Source organism: Diadema setosum, chromosome 15 (assembly GCF_964275005.1).
Source record: "Diadema setosum chromosome 15, eeDiaSeto1, whole genome shotgun sequence".
NCBI classification, from domain to species: Eukaryota; Metazoa; Echinodermata; class Echinoidea; order Diadematoida; family Diadematidae; genus Diadema; species Diadema setosum.
This window is the reverse complement of record NC_092699.1, coordinates 21,179,463-21,198,520: the sequence shown is the minus strand read 5'-3', so window position 1 is coordinate 21,198,520 and position 19,058 is coordinate 21,179,463. Positions and strand designations below refer to the sequence as shown.

Sequence of the window (19,058 nt, the reverse complement as noted above, 5' to 3'; positions counted from 1 at the left end):
TAACAACACGCGCAAATGTCCTCCCAGTAGCAATTCGCGAAAATTTCAGCTCGTACAGTACCTTACCAATCTTGCAGACCTGATTGTAGTTTGTCATAGGTTCCTGCATCTACATGTACAACAGCTTCTTTTACCTAAGCCAAGTCCTAGCAGTTGAGGTCCCTGTCATGGATGTGGTTATCTTGAGAACCTTTGTCCTGAGCCTGCCATTCTCAAGCCCTCCCGCCTTCCCTTCATCTTGTCAGATGCACCTTGAACGGGATGAGAGGTCCTTCTTTCAGCACATTTTGGACCCCTACAACTCCCTGCAATTGTACTCTGCCAGCTGACACTTGGTCTTTTAGTTCAGCATCATGTAATTTCCACTTTCCACTTATCCTCTCTCTTTTCAGGAGAATGTTGTGTGATCTCAGACTTGCTAAGCGGGGGTGACTTCCTCTTTCTGCAGTGTTCACCACCTTGTCTGTGTTTCTAAGTTTTTGTGGGTCTTTAACTCTTCCTCAGATGAATCTTTCTCTTGTTCCCTGATGCTTCACCTTTCATGTTACTGCACCAAAGGTGTTGACCCTCTTGCATGAGTAAGAGACACTCAAGTCGGTATTCCTTTTAGCTCTTGACTCTGGTCCATCTTGCAGCTTGATCCTTGCTCTGCTGATCCAGGCTTTTGCGCTGGGAAAATGCAGGCACTTGCCTTGTCCCCAAGGGCCTCCTCAGTGAAGAATTAGACAGCCTTTGTGGGCCCTCTAGAGGGCTTCCCTCTGGCCTTCCCTCCTCCTCCGTAATTGTACAGGACTAGGTGTGGTGCCTGCACTGGCCTTGAAGTGGTACTTCGAACTAGCTCTCATTTGGCTCCTACATTTTTTAGGGCCCTCTTAGACTGTTTTCAACAGGCTACCCTTTGGGCTTTCCCAAGTTCCATCTGATTCCCAAGAGGAGTTAGCACATGAAGCCTCTTTTGGTTCTTTAGCCCTCTGTTGCTTCGCGTCCCCGTATATAGTTCTTTAAGTTTAAATAGGATGACGTTTCAGGCCACCACCCTGTTTCCATTACAGCCTGTGGGGTCTGTGCTATTCTGCAATATAAAGGCACAGTTAAATTTATCATGAGGCAGATTAATAGGATTAGTAATGATCATCTTATCTGTAATGGATAAACTCTTACCTGTGAGGTCCCACCCTCCATGCCCCTTTTGCTTGGAGTGTGATAGTATCTGCAAAAGGAAGAGGAAGCATGTCTGCTGCTAGGCAGGTTTTACAAGGCAGTAATGGTTGGGGTCTGGGGTGATATAGGACACATCAGTGGGGCCGTCTTTGCTTTCTCTGTCTTTATTTTGCGAGACTGAGGGCAGCATTAAAGGATAATGCAATATAAAGGCACAAGTAGCACTTTTACATCCAGAGATAATTCTGATCAAATATGGCAAACGTAGGAATTTTTGTACAACAAAATATGGAGAAACTTGCTCACATTGTAATGGGACTGAAAATATTGCGTACATAAACTCCTCTTAGCAATGATGTGTTTCCTTGAACCATTACTTATAAAAAAATTCACACAGTGCATCACAATATGTATGACTTCATACTCATAAGATTTCACGAAGATTGAAGGAGGAATTCTGTCTAAAGCCAGGGTTACACTAGAACCGAATTCTCCCGAATAAATTTGGACCGATTCTGCCTAGATATGGCCTGAATCTGATAGATTCAGTGGATATGGAACCTATTCGCCTCTGATTCGAGGAGCTCTCCGAATCAGAGACCAATAGGTTTCAAATAAGTCCCGAATCAGAACAGAATCACCAAGAATTGACCCGAATCAATTGTGGGCATCCCAAATAAAGCCGAATGCCAACCCGAATAGTGGCCAGAATTGATTCAAATGTGGCCCGAATGCCCTGATTACAGCCGAATGACGACCCGAATGCCAACCCGAATAGTGGCCAGAATTGATTCAAATGTGGCCCGAATGCCCTGATTACAGCCGAATGACGACCCGAATGTCGACCCGAATTGGAACGAATATGGCCAAATGCGCCGAATAAAAGGCCTCCCTGCATGCGTAATTAGCATTAGAAAGAGGGATCTTCTTTGGCGTCTTACGGCACGTTATTTGCGTCCAAGTACACCTGTACATGACTCGGTTTTCGGTGCACCAGCACAAGGTGCGTTACAAGAGGCTGCGTTCATGTGAAAAGCACAAAAGTCTACTTCACTTCACTCTACTTACCTATCATTATAATGATTGCCATTCTAATGCCAATTTGAATTGCCCCCGGTAGCTTAAAATGTTCTTAGAACCCCTGTTGGCCCAGCAACGCTAAGGAAACCCTCACACACACCCCTATAAAAGCCTGTGCACACACAATCTCTTTCTCTTTCTTCTGCCGCACGTGAAGTGTCACATGCCCACTGAAGTAGCTTTCCAAAAACAGGTAAGATTTATTATTTTTATACATCCCTATCCCCATTTTTCGATCGATATTATACAGATAGTTTCCTCTATTATTTGAACATTCTATCCGCTTCCTTGTTAGCCGAAAATTGGTTTGTTATTGGTTTGTTTAACCTGTTTTCCCATTTAGTGCAACATGCCAAACTCTTTGCCATCTTCGCCTCCCTGCTCAATACCGGAGGCAGACAATAGCGATATGCCAAATTCGAGTTCCAATATCACATCCACCGCTGAAGCAGGTCAGGGTGGGAAGATAAGACCTAACAAATTCGCTGCACCTGCCTCAGAACATCCCTTTAAAAAGGGGAAAATGAACAAGAACAAATCGAAAAACGTACCTAGTTCTAATTACAAACCAGCCGAAAAACCCCCCTCTCAGGCAGCAGTTGTTTCTGCTGCGAAGTCAGCTGAAACAAACCTGGCCCTGCCGACTAAGTCAGTAGGCACCGGCAAGTCTACGAGCACAAATCAGCCTGCTAATGGAAATTCTAGCAATGCAAATTCCACACCAGCCAACCTGATTGACTCCACAGTGGCCTGCAATTTTTTCATGCAGGCTTTACAGTTTTTCTTATGCAAAGCCAATGAACCTTTCCTGCATGGGCTGACGATTCTACATGTTCTTCGGGCTTCCCGTTCTTACAGCAATCTGTCAGCTCCGACAACTGGTACACTCAGTGGACCCTTCCCGCACAGGCAGTCGATTCGACAGGCCCCCAGAACCCCACTCCAGCCACCGTATCACGAGCTCCTGTTTTCCCCAGGCCCGTCGGCCTGCATACACGCGAGGTTACTGCTCACACTGACTCGGCCCCAAACAGACAATCACGAAGCTGAATCCGAGATAGGACTTCCCCCACCGCTGCTAGGGGGAAGATATCGGGTCTCTCTACCACTCTCGCAAACCAGCTTTTAGTTTGGGTGATTATACCGATGATGAGTTTGGCTATCACCCACCAAAAATACAGTGTAGCTTCGTGATTGAGAGACTGGGCAGATGATGATACATGTACAAGTTTTTCATACTCTCACTCAGTACACTCTATCAGATCAGATAGTCGGGAAAGCCCTTTTACCAATAATCAACCTCCCTCTGAGAAAGAAATAAAAAAAAAAAAAAAAAACAGGCAGGTAGAAAGGACGGTCAGGCAGCTGCTGAAATACTGCCCTCAGTTAAAGTATGTAGTACTGCCCTCAGTTAAAGGCCGAGGCAACTAGTGCTGAGGGAAACAGTGATGCCAAGCTTATATTTTGTCTGGACTCTGAATTGAGTGCTCATAGTCAGGGATCCAGAGCAGTGAAACTTGACACCCCCTTTGCTGCATGCTATAATAAATTGGCTCACTCATCCCTGCACCCATGTTCATGTCAACATGACACGCCCTCCGGTTTTCGCTTCAACAACAAGGACTTTAATGCGGTATTTAGCACCCCCTTAGTCCCAGAGGCAGCATACCGTGTGGGAGATGCATGTGCCCATGAAACAAACTTCAATGGAATGAGATCTTGGGCATTTAGAAAGGCAGACTCGCAGATTTCTCTCATCTACAGAGTAGCACGCTCCTCTATGAGGTTAGTAGCGTATCAGAGTTATTTGATCACAGCCCAAAGGGAAGCAGACCGCCTAGCAATCGATAAAGAAGATCAGAAAAAAATTCTGACCTACTTCTCCATATCTTGGACTTTTAGTTTGAACAGGCTGCCCAAACAGCATTACTGTGCACCAAATTCCGCAGAGCTCAGGTAATGGAACAGCTCAAGCTGACACCATGCTCGGAAAACTGCCATATGCGGGTGCAGATCTTTTTGCTGGAAAGTTTCAGCAGGTGCTGGAGGACATCATTGCGGCCGCCTACAGACTGAGCAACTCCCACTGCCCCTTTCGGCCCTCAATAGAGCAAATACCTCTGCGGTCAGGATCCTTTCATGAAGGTGGTTTCTCCCAAGGTTTCTCATTATCGGAGACAATTGTACAATCAGTCTTACAGGCCATCATTCGGCTCTCGCAGGCCAGAAGGTAGAGAGCATGGTGGAAGACCGTTCAGAAGACTCGGGGCCATCAGTCAGCCTCCCCTAAAATGCATTCAACTGCCCCTCAGCGGGGCCACTCATCGCAGTTATGACTATCTAAAGTTGCACACAGGGCAAACCCCAGTAGGGGGCAGACTCAAAGTATTTGCCCATCAGTGGTCACAGATAACGACAGACAAATTGGTTCTTTCAATAATCCAGAAGGGCTATATATATGCCCCCAAGCTGACACACTCAAACATGCTCCCAAACATAAACATGAAAACAAAACTGCCAGCAAACCCACAAAAAAAAAAAAGAAGGGCCTTTCTAGAAGAAAGAGTCCTTACTAAACAGGCAATCAAACATGTTCCCTCAAGAAGGCATCTTGTAATCTCCCCCAGTCTGCTTGACTCCCAAACAAAAAGGTGGTTTCCGCATGGTGTTGAATGTAAAAATGCTGAACCGCTTCATTGCAAACTCAATATTTGAAATGGAAAATGTTTGCAACGTACTTCTCATCAAAGAAAACGACTGGGCGGCATCCATAGATATAGTAGATGCCTATCTTCATGTCCCCAATTACTCGTGCTGCCCAGCATCTTTTAGGCTTCGCAGTGGGAACCAAAATGTACCAGTATCAGGCTCTGCCGTTCGGTCTCAAGACTGCACCCCGCATATTTACACAAATTGTACAGACAATCGCAGCCCACTTACAACAAAGGGGCATCAGAATTTTCGTCTGTCTAGACAACTGGGTTGTGGTAGACAAGGTACATCAAGTAGGGGGGTTCTTGCTGAGCAAAACTCGAGCACAGGCCAAGCACTGGCTACAATTTTTGGGCCTCCTCGCAAGCCTCATGGACACAGTCTCAGAGTGCAGTAGGAGGATGAGAAAAATCCAAATGCCGTTCTTAAGTCAGTATTGCCCACAAAGGGACCCGATGACAAAAATTATCATTCATATGAGAACTATGACACAGGCTGTTCATTGGTGGCTTACCCCAAATGCCTTACAGGAAGGAAAGCCTTTCATACACCCAGTCCCATCCCTGACAATTCTCACAAACGCGTCAAGCATGGGGTTGGATGCAGTGCTAAACTCGGACCAAATTCAAGGGCCTTGGGGAGAAAAGGGAAAAAGGTCGGCACATAAACATTTTAGAAATGCAGGCAATGCAAAATGCTCTGTACACTTTCAAAGACAGAATTCGGAAGAAAACGGTTCTGATAAAGTCAGACAACCTCACAGTAGTATCCTACGTAAACAAACGGGCACAAGATCAAAACACTTGTGCAGTCTAACCCTAGAGATTCCAAATTTGTGACTATTAGCTTCGCACATACCAGGAAAAGATAACTATGTGGCAGACTTCTTGTCAAGGGGCAGTTATCTCCCTTCATAGTGGCAACTCAATCCAAGCACTGTCAAACAGATCTTCAACAAGTTTGGACTGCCCCAAGTCGACCTGTTTGCATCGACTCTGAACAGGGAGCTTCCAGTGTATTGCACGAAACACAACAACCCAGCAGCTCTAACGACAGACGCTTTCACAATGCCGTGGAGCAACTTTCTGGGGTATGCATACTGGGGGTATGGCATCCTCCTGGGCCCTTCTTCAGGGAGTCCCTCTTGAAGACATACTAAAGGCCGCTTACTGGCATAACCCTAACACAATTACATCCTGTTACTTAACAGATGTGATTTCAAGTGAGGCTATCTTTGCCTCTGCAGTCCTCTCTTGCCCTATTAGAAAGTAGTTCCCATCCTTGACCGAATCACATTGCCCCGGCGATGAGCTAGCTCACTAAAATTGTGGTCTATAAGATAGGGGAAGTATTTTTCCTTACAAATGAGGTCTCTCCCACAGTCCAACCATCCACAGATCTGTTGGAATCTGGCAATCATATAATGATAGGTAAGTAAAGCGAAGTGAAGTAGATGTATGTTCAGTATCAAACATTTTATCTATGAGATGAGCTTTGCTTACCTATGGAACCCTCCCACCTCCGGATCCCCGCTCTGTAGTTTCAACCTATACACCAGCATCGAAAGCGGAAGAAATGGCGCGCGCACAAGCTTTTATAGGGCAGTGTGTGAGGGGGTTTCCCTAGTGTTGCCGGGGCAGCAGGGGTTCTAAAGAACTTTTTAAGCTCCTTTAAGCTCCTGTGGCTACTTTTGATGTGACAGATCACATCACACACACACATACATGTATACGCGTCTATGGTGGAAACCGAGGCCTGTCTTACCCATAGGAATTTTACCACATAACCAAGGACCTGTGTGTAAGTAGGACTCTTGTCAACCGAGAACTCATGTGTACTAGTATATTACCATCCAACCGAGGACTTACTACAATATTGTTAATCAAGGACCTACAAACATGTACCCCTACATTCAAAAGCATGCAAAAGCAGACCGTTTGGAATGATCTGTGTACCGAGGACATCCTCGGTTCTCTGTTTGTCCACGGTTTATATGTAAAGTTCGTATGTGTGTCCTTGTTTTACACCATGAATAAGTGTACACACACTTTGATATGTTTTGTATCTTGAATTCGTTGGTTGACTCTCGCTTTCATTTTGTTGCTACTTCTCTGTACACCAGGTTAGGGCATGCTGCTTGTTCAGCCCCCCCCCCCCCCTTCACTCATGTTGTTGCTCTGTATCACTCTTTTCCCATTCTTTATCACTCTGTTGTTGCTTATCTTGTGTGATGTTGCCTCTCTATTCATCTTTATCCTTCACAAGTTGCCCTGTGATCCTTTGGATCATCACTGACCCACTTCTGCCATTTGGGTGTCCACCCTCTTGCTTTTATCCCCCTCCCTAACTTGCCTTTTGGGCCCCCTGCCCTTGACTTCTAACCCATCCCTTTTGTTTTCTCTGTTCCGTGTCCCTAGCCCTCCCCTGACTGTGCCTGTTGTATGTAGTTCTTATATGTGATTGCTTTCCCTGCCCGTTTGTCATTTTACCTCTGACAAAGATTCTGCTAGGATCAAAAGCTCAGGCTCCTTTTGACTCCATTTCACTGGCGTGACTTGTCTGCGTTGCGGTACTGATGATGCACTGTTTTCATTGTTACTATTTAGTTTTGCTGTTGCCCCACCCTCCAGCAGCTTCTACGGATGGATTTTGTGGTTGCAACAGAAATCTCTTTACATTATGTACTTGCGTTCTTGAAAGATGCTTCACAGGGTTGAATTTGTGATCCTTTTTACGCATATCTCTACCTCATCATTGACCATTATGAGAGAATGAAAACATTCAATTGTGAAATGCAGTGTTAAATGGTTATGTAAAAAATCAGATCTACTAAAACCGTTCAGTATAGTTTGTTAATTCTTCTGAACATCAACTCATATAGGTTAACATGCACTATTCAACTTGCAAATACTATTGCCACCCAGCGGGATCACGATGATTTCATAAATTATTTCAGCTTTAATCTTTTACGTAATGCGGTACATGCCAATATTGACCAACCAGCAAAAAAAAAAAAAATCGAAAGGATAATGATAAGCTGCACATGCATTTCAAAAACGTAAATTATCATTCTATTTTCTGCCACGAGTTTCATTAGGTGAAAAGTTTTTGAATGAACTTTGTTGTTTTGGTTTTTTAGCTCACCTGAGCCAAAGGCTCAAGTGAGCTATTGCGATCGCCCTTCGTCCGGCGTCCATCGTCCGGTGTCCGTCGTGCGTAAACTTTTTACATTTTCATCTTCTTCTTGAAAACCCCAGGACCGATTTTCATCAAACTTGGCAGGTAGCATCCCTAGGGGGTTAGGAACTCCATTTGTTAAAATGGGCACCATGCCCCACCCAGGGGGCCCCCAGGGGGCCCAAACCCCCCAAAATTAAGGAATCTGTAAAAATCTTCATCTCTAGAACCAGAAGTGATAGAGCTAAGTTAATACTATGAGTTAGTACATTGATGACTGTAGTTTCAAGTTTGTTCATGGCAGAATCAGGGGTGCCCCCCTTGGGACCCAGGGGAAGGGGGTGGGGAGGGTTCCTAATGGGGCCTAAATTGTACATTTTCATCTTCTTCTTGAGAACCCCATGACCCATTTTCACCAAACTTGGCAGGTAGCATCCCTAGGGGGTTAGGATCTCAATTTGTTAAAGTGGGCACCATGCCCCACCCAGGGGGCCCCCAGGGGGGCCGAAACCCCCCAAAATGAAGGAATCTTTAAAAATCTTCTCCAGAATCAGAAGTTATAGAGCTACAATAATACTATGAGTGAGTACATTAATGACTGTAGTTTCAAGTTTGTTCATAGCAGATCCAGCTACTGCCCCCCCCCCCCCCCAAATTACGGAATCTTAAAAAATTTGGGCCCTTATTGTACATTTTCATCTTCTACTTGAGAATGCCTGGTCAAATTTTAGTAGAGCTGTGAATAAATTAGATTAGTGACTGCGTGAAAGGTGAACTTGCGATACTCAGGTGAGCGCTAGACCCGCGGGTCTCTTGTTTTACGCTGCAATCTGGTTTGAGCATGTGTAATGTACAAGAAAAAATCTAATGATTATGTTCAGTGATCTTAGAACATGGGACGGTATTTGTGTGTCTTATCGGGTGGTTTATAAGAAAACATAGAAAGAATGTTACTCAGTTATTCGTCACTGATAATGGGTGATAAAGCATGTTTGTTTCCTCTTTCCGCTTCAGATAATTCATGTCTCAAGGGACAGCATACAGTACATCTCTTATGCACATGTGTGTACGTTGCACATTACTGTGTTGAGCACAGATTATGCAGAACAAGAAATAGATTACATTGATAGGGTGAATTCAGTTTTCAGTGTTTCATTTGTCGCATGTTTGAAAGCGGCAGGTCAAGAAATGGAATCTCATCATTTTCGATCAGATTATGTTTTTCTTTATCATGATGCACCGATAATGTCCTCGTTATAACCGGAATAACAGGGTTTCAGTGTATGTGCATGTAGGGGGCCTACATGTGTGTGCATGTTTGTGTGTGCATACATGCATGTATTTAGTGAAAGAGAAGAAAGAATAGTGTGCATGTATTGTACACTTTGCATCTGTGTTACTCTCCCTTCTTGGTTAGCAAGGTCTTTATAGTTAAAGCTCGATATTCCGAAGGTTCGTTATTCCGAAGGTACATTATTCCAAAGATTCGTTATTCTGAAGGTTCATTAATCGAAATGTGATGAGGTTTGTTATTCCGAAGGTTCATTGATCCGAAAATGAAATAAGGTTTGTTATTCCGAAGGTTCATTAATCCGAATATGAAACAAAGCTCGTTATTCCGAAAGTTTGTTACGGACCCTATATCATTTCGGATCAACGAACCCTCGAAATAGCGAACCCTATTTCATTTTCGGATTAACGAACCTTCGGAGTAATGAACCCTTGTTCATTTTTGGATAAATGAACCTTCGGAATAACGAACCCTTTTTCATTTTCGATAAATGAGCCTTCGGAATAGCGAACCCTATTTCATTTTCGGATTAACGAACCTTCGGAATAACAACCCCTTTTTCATTTTCGGATAAACGAGCCTTCGGAATAGCAAACCCTATTTCATTTTCGGATTAACGAACCTTCGGAATAACGCCACAAATGTTCGGATTAAAACCCTTTTTCATTTTCAGATTAACGAACCTCTAGGTATAGGGAATTTGTGTGTTTCGGATTAACGAACCCTCGGAATAACGAACAGCACCCGGTATAAATTGCTAGGTGTGATACAGTAAAGTCCTGGAGGTATCGTGTTCAGATAACACTAGCCCTTAAATATATATAGAAATTTGCTTATCAATTAAAAACTTTCATATTCATTACAGGTTGGAGACACTGTGCTCATCTATTCAACAGCAAAACGGCAGAAGCCATTCGGACTTTCCCGCAAGCGGAATCATACCACCAACACACCATCCCCCACAAGGCCTCATACCAAGCAGTCTGCCAGGAGCAGCACCACAGACTTGGAGCACAAGGGGCGTAGCTCCCACCGTGGTCAGAACAATCTGCAGAGCCTGTTACGTCGCAGCCAGCACCTGTCTGGCCATCAGGTGGCAGTGTCGGGTATCAAGGACAGTATCAACGCTGGCACAAACTCTTCTACAGACAATGCAGATAATGGCAGTCCTTGTCCAAGCACATGTACTAAAACGAATAGTGTTGTTGAGTCTGTACCAAAGGAATGTGGTGGTGCTCGACCTAAGGACTATGGGGGAGCTAGACCTAAAGTGAAGATCATTAATGGACAGAAGGGGCTCACAAAGAATGTTACTTCGCTTGATTCGACTGTGACAGAAAGCACCACAGAGAGGGCACATTTAAATCTCCTAAAATGTAAATGTCGCCCTGAGGCACAGGCTAGCCCATATCCATGGCCAACACCAGGGCCTCAGCCAAAGAAATCAACATTGCAGCTGTATGTGTTAGATGTTAGTCAGGCAACCACTCAGGCCCTTGTCAGCTGGTTGCCTGTTCCAGATTCAACATCACCAGAGTTCCATGAGAGATTGGTTTCAGGGGTACTCCCAGCCCAGCATGGCCCACCACCAGATTCCACTATCATGGCCTCCTTGACAACAGCTCGAGGTGAACTTGTTATGTTCGGTGGACTAGTGGAGAATCGCAGTCAAAGCTTACTGCGTGGAAGAGGAGCAAGCATGTCATGGGACTATAAGGCAGTGAACAAGATTTACTTCTCATTTTAGAGCATGACACCTATTCTAATAATTAAAAGGGAGTTTATGCCAGATATGTGGATACAGTGTAAATGCAGAAATATTAGGAATGCATGTCAACAAATTTTGAGTAACATTGGACTATCTATTCAGAAGTTGTAAATTTTTACCTACAAGTTTTGATCAAATCCATGTGCCGTCATGACTAGACGAGAAAACTAAAACAATGTGTATTGTCACAGTAGGGCAACGATAAAAGGAAAATATATATATATGCAGAACTTGACATATTTTGGTTTTTCTAGCATATTGAAAGAGTATGTGACTTACCTCTTTTGAAAGACGGGGGAATAATGTTACACTTAATGTTTGTCTTGAAACAAGTCCAAGGAATGTGTGCTTTACATACAAAATGAAACTTTGTGGAATTCTTATATTTTTTTCACTACTGTGTACTATCATTTGTACATTCAGTGAATCTACTCATGAATATATATTTATAGTGAACTCCCCCTTCAAATGAAGCTTTTAACTCAATGCTCAAGATGATAGTGAAAGAAGGAAAGGTGTGAATTAGAACTGTGATTTCCACAACCCTTCCACCACTTCATAAAGAAAAAAAAAAATTGTGTATTTTGGTTTGTGCTCACGTGTGGGAAGGGTACAAGGGTTAAATTTGACATACACATTTTCTACCTTGCAGTGCATGATCACACACTCTCAAAACTTGGCATGGCTCATTCTTTTGATAAGTAGTGAATATGAAGTTGTTTACTTCAAATGTTTTGCTGATAGCCCCAGTGGGACACAGGAGCAGGTTCAAAGGTCCAAACAGTGCATTTCAAAGATAATTTTCTTCTGATCTAGAAGTAGTACAACCAGATCGAAGTAAAGAGAAGGAATGTTTGTGGCATTGGCAGAGATGGACTAATTTGGCACCAGAGGGAGTACCCAGTTTAAGATCCAATGCATTGATTGTAGAAAACAACTTCAGATCAAGTGTGACTCTGTAATTGCATTGCATGGGTGTACTCTACTTCAAGGGAAAAGCTAACTGATTCCATGGCAGTTCCAGAGATGGGGGCCACATTTATTAAATTTGGCAGGAATTATCCAAAGTGGGGAGGAAAATCAGAGTTCTTCAGAACACATAAGATTATATGGTCTCCATAGTGGCCTTGAGGGCATGGTTTTTAAGGCTCAGCTTATTATTAAGGAGACTGATAATTTTTAAAGCCTTTCACACAAAAGTATAGTATAGAATATAACATGTTGGAAATGTGTTTGAATCTTCAAAAATTAGCTAGGGATGTCATTTTGATTATTACCTTCGCCAAAGAAGGAGGTTATGTTTTCATTGCCTTTTGTTTTTCAGTTTGTTTGTGCGCAAAATAAATCTAAAAAGTTGTGATTCGATTTGGATGAAACATCTAGGACAGTTGAAAGTGACACAAGGAACAGATGATTTAATTTTAGTAGTGGTCCAGGTATTTTTATGGATTTTATGAATGATTTTTGATCTTTTGGCAGGAAGTGTCAATGAACTTGGGAGTTCAGGCTGTGCATTTTTGAGGTTTGCATATGCACACTAAAGGGCATGCTTTGCTCGGGTGAGGTGCCGTGCAGCTGGAAGTTGATGACATAACAGAAGGCTTCTATATTGGAAAATTAGGCAATTTTCAACATATATACGTGTGAGTGGAAATCACTGGTCTCATTTGGAGAACAATATAAGTGGTGGAAATGAGCTGCTTGGCAGAGGTGCTTCTCTAGTTTGTTTGTTTTTTTTTAGTTCCTGCATGATCGGCCTTAATTCAAGCAATATCGTCACAATGCATTGCACACCTACCCACAGTTTTCAAGCTTAACGTAGAGGGATCAAAGTCATTCCTCTTGCACCTACTGAGTAATGCTGTGAACATACAATGTATTTCCATACTCTGTTCATGCTCATATACATGAGTTTATCAATTTTATCAATTTATTTTGATAACTAATTCATCATTTTCATGCCTCCACCACAAAATGTCACTGGAGGCATTATGTTTTCGGGTTGTCCATCCGTAATCAATTTTGGACAGCGTAACTAAAAAACCTCTTGGGGTATCCTGATGAAACTTGGCATGTATATGTGACCCGCCACAACAAAAGGAAGTCACTGACGGCTGAGCCAAGAAAATCAAGTTTGGAATCACATCATCAAAATCAGTCAAAACCATCAGATTTCTGTTTTTGTCATAATTTTGTTATCTGCCAAAATTTTGAAGCTGAATGATCAAAGGAAAGGCAAGAAATTAGCATTTTTCTCGGCCATGATTTTCCGACTTTTCAATGGAACAGAAACATGTCGGAAGATTTGGATTAAGCGCCGCACGTAGACTTCGCCCCTAGCAAAGAGGGAGTGATCTTATTGGTCAGTGCATGGCATCCTGGTTACTGATTGGTCGTGCGTAGACTGCTGGCGCTAAGCGTGAATGAACATCACGGAGATTGCTAGGAGCATACCTTCTATTGTCAAGAGATGAAAACTGTCTTGCCTCCCCTTGATCATGATTGCGTCTGAAGGAAAAGCGTGTCACCACTTACGTTGTTTCGCCAACAAAATTCTAACACTTTTCAGTGGGAGGGGGTGTCATATCACAGTCACAGACTGCGTTCTGAGTTCAAGATTTGTTTCAGAGTTAGATTACACTGCATGTACTGCCTGACAGTGATTCTCTTGGGAATCTTAGGGTCATTGGTCAAGGTTCAAAGGCCTGGTTAAAATGCTAAAGATTTACAGTTTTGTACTGAAATTGTACATTTTCTCCATTACTTTGAGATTACTCAATGCATAAACTTTTAAAAGGGTCAAAGGTCAAGTAAAAGTCCTTAGACCACCCCCACCTGCTTTCTTAAACAATATAGCCATTCAATTAAACATAGTTCAAGGAAAGTGAAAACTGCACATTTGTGACAAACATGTTTTTAATTTCTTGCCAGTTATGTGAAACTGTTGTCACACATTGTCAAGACATACTATGGACCTACAGGGGGAGAACCACGCATTATGGCGGAGGCATACCAGTCGCCATAGCGGCATCGCTAGTTTCTTCATTCAATGAATTTTAATTGTGAAGTTATACTGTTCATACAAGAATTAAGTAACGTAGAGTAGACATTTTAAAACCTTATTTTTTTGTTGAAACAAAAAGTATAACTAGAAAAGCACTTTGAGAGCACAGACCTCCGCCAAGCAGATACTTTCCACCGATGAACTTGCTCTTCCATAGAGATCGTTGATTTCCACCCATACGTATGCATGCTGAAAAATCGCCTGATTTCCCAATATAGAAACCTTTCGTTATGTCATCAATGCCAGCTACACGATGCGTCTCGCCCTAACAGAAACTAGAGCATGCACTTTAGTACCCGTATGAAAACCTAAAAAATGCACAGCTTGAACTCATAAGTTCATTGACCCTACCTACCAAAATATTGAAAATCCTTTATAAAATCCATAAAAATTTCCGGATCAGTACCAAAATTTTATCATCTGTTGTGTCATTCTCAACCAGCCCAGTAAGTTTCATCCAAATCCATGAACAACTCTTTGAGTTATTTTGCACACGGACAAACCAACAAACAAACAGTAATGAAAACAAAACCTCCCTTAGTGGAGGTAATTATGGCAAAGAAACACATCAATTATGGCTTGTTATTGACAAACCAGTGTATACATTTGCTCAGCTTTGCTAAGACACTTGATGCTATTCAAGAAAAAAAGAATTATAAATACTTTAGTAGCTACCACAGTAAACTTATGTAAAGCCTCCCGCACCCTGCATGACCTGAGGTCGTATGACTTTCTGACTATGAGACCATGTCATGTGACCTGACCTTAGGACCTGCAACCTGTCCTGTAGCAATCATAAAAATGGTATCAGGCTGCGATGCGTGGCACGGGCAGGATGCCGCACCAGATGCCGCTCTACTGCAAGAGATGGCATGCATGCCATAAGTCAGAGACATCTCGACATTTCTGTTTTTAAAATTAAAATGCATGACGTCAATGAAATACTTAATAGTGATTGGTTGAAAGTTGAGATGTGGCTCACAACCACTTGAAAAAATTCAACATGCCAAAACTTTCCAATCAGGTCGTACGACCTAGTCCTACAACCTGACATTTGGGTATTTGGTGATGTCAAATCGACAGTCTGAAAGTCATACGACCTCGGGTCGTGTTGCGTGCGGCAGACTTAACCCTCATCGACAGGCTGTAGTTCCGTTCAGTCCATTTTAATTTTTTATGTTGTTTGTCCACTCTCCTAAATCTTCTGAAATGGCAGCAAAAAAAGCATTAACTTTGCCATGCCATGTAGTTTCCTATTATTTTCACATAAGATGAAGTGCCAAGACATGGGACCCCTCCCAAGGGAGGGAGACCTTTGAAAAAGAGTGCCTGGCACTTGCATGCATTACTCGAGTCCCGAACAGAATTTAAACAAGAAGAGTAGATGTACAACTAGACTCTACCTCAAATTAGAAAATCAAAGGAAATAGAACAAAAGTAATTTTTTTTTTGATGGTTAGATGAAGTGAATTAAGGAATCTGTCATGCCGTGCAGAGTCTCAACCTGTCATTGCAGCTTGCAGACAAACACACAAGCAAAACCAGACAAGTTTACCCTGTGTACATGTTTGTGTGCATGTCTGGCAGCACAGCTGACAATTGAGCTTGCTCAAGTTGGCTCCTTCCTTATGTCAATGTGATCCTGTAACATCATGCTCCAACTGGCATGCACACAAATATAGAAAATCTGGGGTTCAATTCTTAGTTTCAGGAGTTTTGAAGATAAACCAGACTGCTTTTAATATGCTTTCTAAAGCCCTGTTTTTATAGACCTCACCCCAACATCGGGACGTCTGGAGAACAAAATTCCTTGCTTTGGGCACTTAAACCGCAGGAGAGAGCGAGGGGGCATCATTGTAACAGACACACACCTAAAACCTTCTCCATGTAGGTTTCCATAACAACCTACCTGTTCTTGCACGAAGGGAGTGTGGCTACAATCCATGCACACGATTGGCAAGTAGTGTGTCATTCTGTTTTAAACTATTGCACACGAGTGTTAAGTGTATCAGGGGAATATTACTTTGAGAGCCTTTTAACAGAAGGGTTGTTGGGTGAAGTCGGGGTAATTACCTTAGCTGGTTAGGGTAGAAACGGTAAAAGTTTACACGTTAATGTTGGAGCAACATTTTACGGGTATCGTTCTAACAGACAGGGTTGGAAAAAAAAAAAAAAGATTGCCCGGGCATTGTCGCAGTAACTCTGGTTTGAAAGGCTCTGTTAAAATGGGTCTCTAGTCATTCTGTTTGATAAAATCACATTTTCCAACTTTGCAGAAAATCATCTTGAATTGACCTTTATCTTATGATTATCTCTCCCTCCACGGGGTAGATTGCAATATACTAAATAAGTTAAGAAGGAAATGGGGCACCACAGGGAAAGTGCATTAATGTTTCATTAATAATCATTGAGCTTGGTTGAGCTTCAAAGTTCCCTGATGCTTATGTTTTTATGGGGGTTCAAAAACAGCAAATCTTCATTCTCTTTTTCATGCTTATGTATGCGTCTTTCCATGTCACTCCAGTCTCGCATGTCTTCTTTCACTGCATCCATGAATATCCTCTCTAGTCCTCTTCTCTTGCTGGTAGTTTCATCTGGCACCCTTCTTTTGGACATGTCTCAGCCAACGCAAGCTCTTCTTCGGCGTAACCTCAAATCGTCATACCGTCACCATCCTAACAAACTGTTTCAGTGTGTATGGTGCAGTTTTATAATATGGACATTTCTAACTTTTCAAATTAAAGAAAAGGGGGGAAAAAAAATCTGTTGTTGTACATAATAATTGTGCTGCCAATGCATAGTTATCTTACCTGGTAATACCAGCAACTCCATTTATAATGAAGAGGTTGGGACTGGCAGGTTTGTTTGTTTTTTTTCCTTCTTCATTGATATCAAAATTTCTTTATAACGCAAATAAAGTGTATGATGACAGCGCGTCAACCACATGTGTAGTGTTTTTTGTACAGTAACCACACATGAAAATGCAATTTTAGATTTGATGCGATTTCATTTATATCAATTGGTTAAATGTTACATTTCAATTGTTGGTACTTTTATACATAAAGAGTGCAAAACAGGAGCAAAATTGAGAATGCATACAGAAAGACGGTTTAGGATTTGTGTTTCTTTTCTTTTCACTCCCTGCTTCAAGCATATCAAAGCATTCAAGACACACATGTCGCCATTTTACTTTCCCCTCTCTCTGCTCTCTTCAGGGTCAGATTGGACACTGCACACAGTGCATGCATTACACACACTACTTAATTTGTACAGTATGTACTGTAAAGCTAGAAATATTTGTGACATAAAACTTTCGCAATTGTAGCCAACAGCGTTTTTCACAGAATTTTTCATGAATCGCCACTGGCATTCATGGTAATGCGAGACAAAACCTTGCAAAATCATGCACGTGAAAATTTGTAGTATTTACAGCATCATGGAGCTACTCATAGCTGCATGAGTACACACTTGCATCATGTAACATAGCACAGGTTCTTCTCGGAAAGTGTGTAGCACAGGGAGTGAGCTCTATTAAATGCACTGAAAGTCAATGTTTGCCCATGTAGAGACGATCTGTAAATATGTGCTCTGCTATGTGATTTTGTAAGTGATCACCGTTTCCTTATAACATAGCAAATTTCTTAAGTTTTTTCACCAACTGCACAGAGAAATTGCTTCATTGTAGCAACAGTAACCATGTTCATTGTAAGCAAGTTTTGCACCATAGACTTTAAATGTACTGATTTAAAAAATGTTCAAGTTATCACATTTGAGCATACAAGTATGTGTTGGTAAGTTGTATCACGAAGCATCCTACGATATAAAAATTGTGCAATGAAACCTAAAATATACGTAGATATCACTATTTTTCTCAATACACCATAACTATAGATGGTTTGTTCCAGTGCCGTATAAAAAGAGAGTGTGGCCAACTCCCTTTTCGGCTCATGAGTTTTGAAGCCTGTGATTGGTTAAAATTGGTCCTGTGATCTTCGTGGAGCCATGTCGTTTTCCAAAGTGCACTCAGTGCCCATTGTTAACTGCACCTTATTTGGCTTGGTCATATTGTTACGTCTGAGAGTACACGCTAATCCTTTAACGCGTAATATGCACGGTAACGACATGTCATCCAATTTAGTACTTGGCCAGACTCTCTTTATATACAGTGCTGGTTTGTTCTACAATTTTATTATAACTATTGTTCACATTTTGTATATTTAACAATACTTAACATTGTTTATACTAATTACACTTCTCTCCCTAAGTCACATTTTAGAACTTAAATTTCACTTTGTTGTAACAAAATTCCATAAAAAGTATGTGCATTGTGCGTAAACTTTTTACATTTTCATCTTCTTGAAAACCTCATGACCGGTTTTCACCAAACTTGGCAGGTAGCATGCCTGGGGGGATGGGATCTCACTTTGTTCATATGGGCACCGTGCCCCCCTCCCCCCAGGGCCCCCCCCCCCCCCCCCCAAATTAGGGACTCTTCAAAAATCTTCTTCTGTAGAGCCAGGGCCCCACTTTATTAAGCAGGAGTTATTATTGATTGTGAAATCACTGATATCTCCGATCAACATATAATCAGCTATAACTTTTAATCAGCCACATGTTTCTGTTTTGCAAAGAGACTTCTAACCCACTTATAGTTATTATTATTGATTTCAGTCAAAATAAAAAAACACTGGATGGGGCGAGTTTCCGGTACATCTGCTTCAAAACATTGCAATACATAAAAAACAAAACAAATGTTCATGCGAGGGTTGTTTGCCATGCACGTAATAAGCATATTGCGCTGCTTA

General features: G+C 42.1%; 1 protein-coding gene across 1 annotated transcript in view; it reads left to right on the top strand.

Moving 5' to 3' along the window:
• Nucleotides 1–11,502, top strand: part of LOC140238855 (uncharacterized) — a 56,569-nt gene extending 45,067 nt beyond the window's left edge. The window contains exon 7 of the mRNA XM_072318749.1: nucleotides 10,287–11,502. Coding sequence (XP_072174850.1) covers nucleotides 10,287–11,168 — 882 coding nt within the window. The 3' untranslated portion in view covers nucleotides 11,169–11,502. The remainder of the gene's footprint in view (nucleotides 1–10,286) is intronic.
• Nucleotides 11,503–19,058: the final 7,556 nt, after the last annotated feature.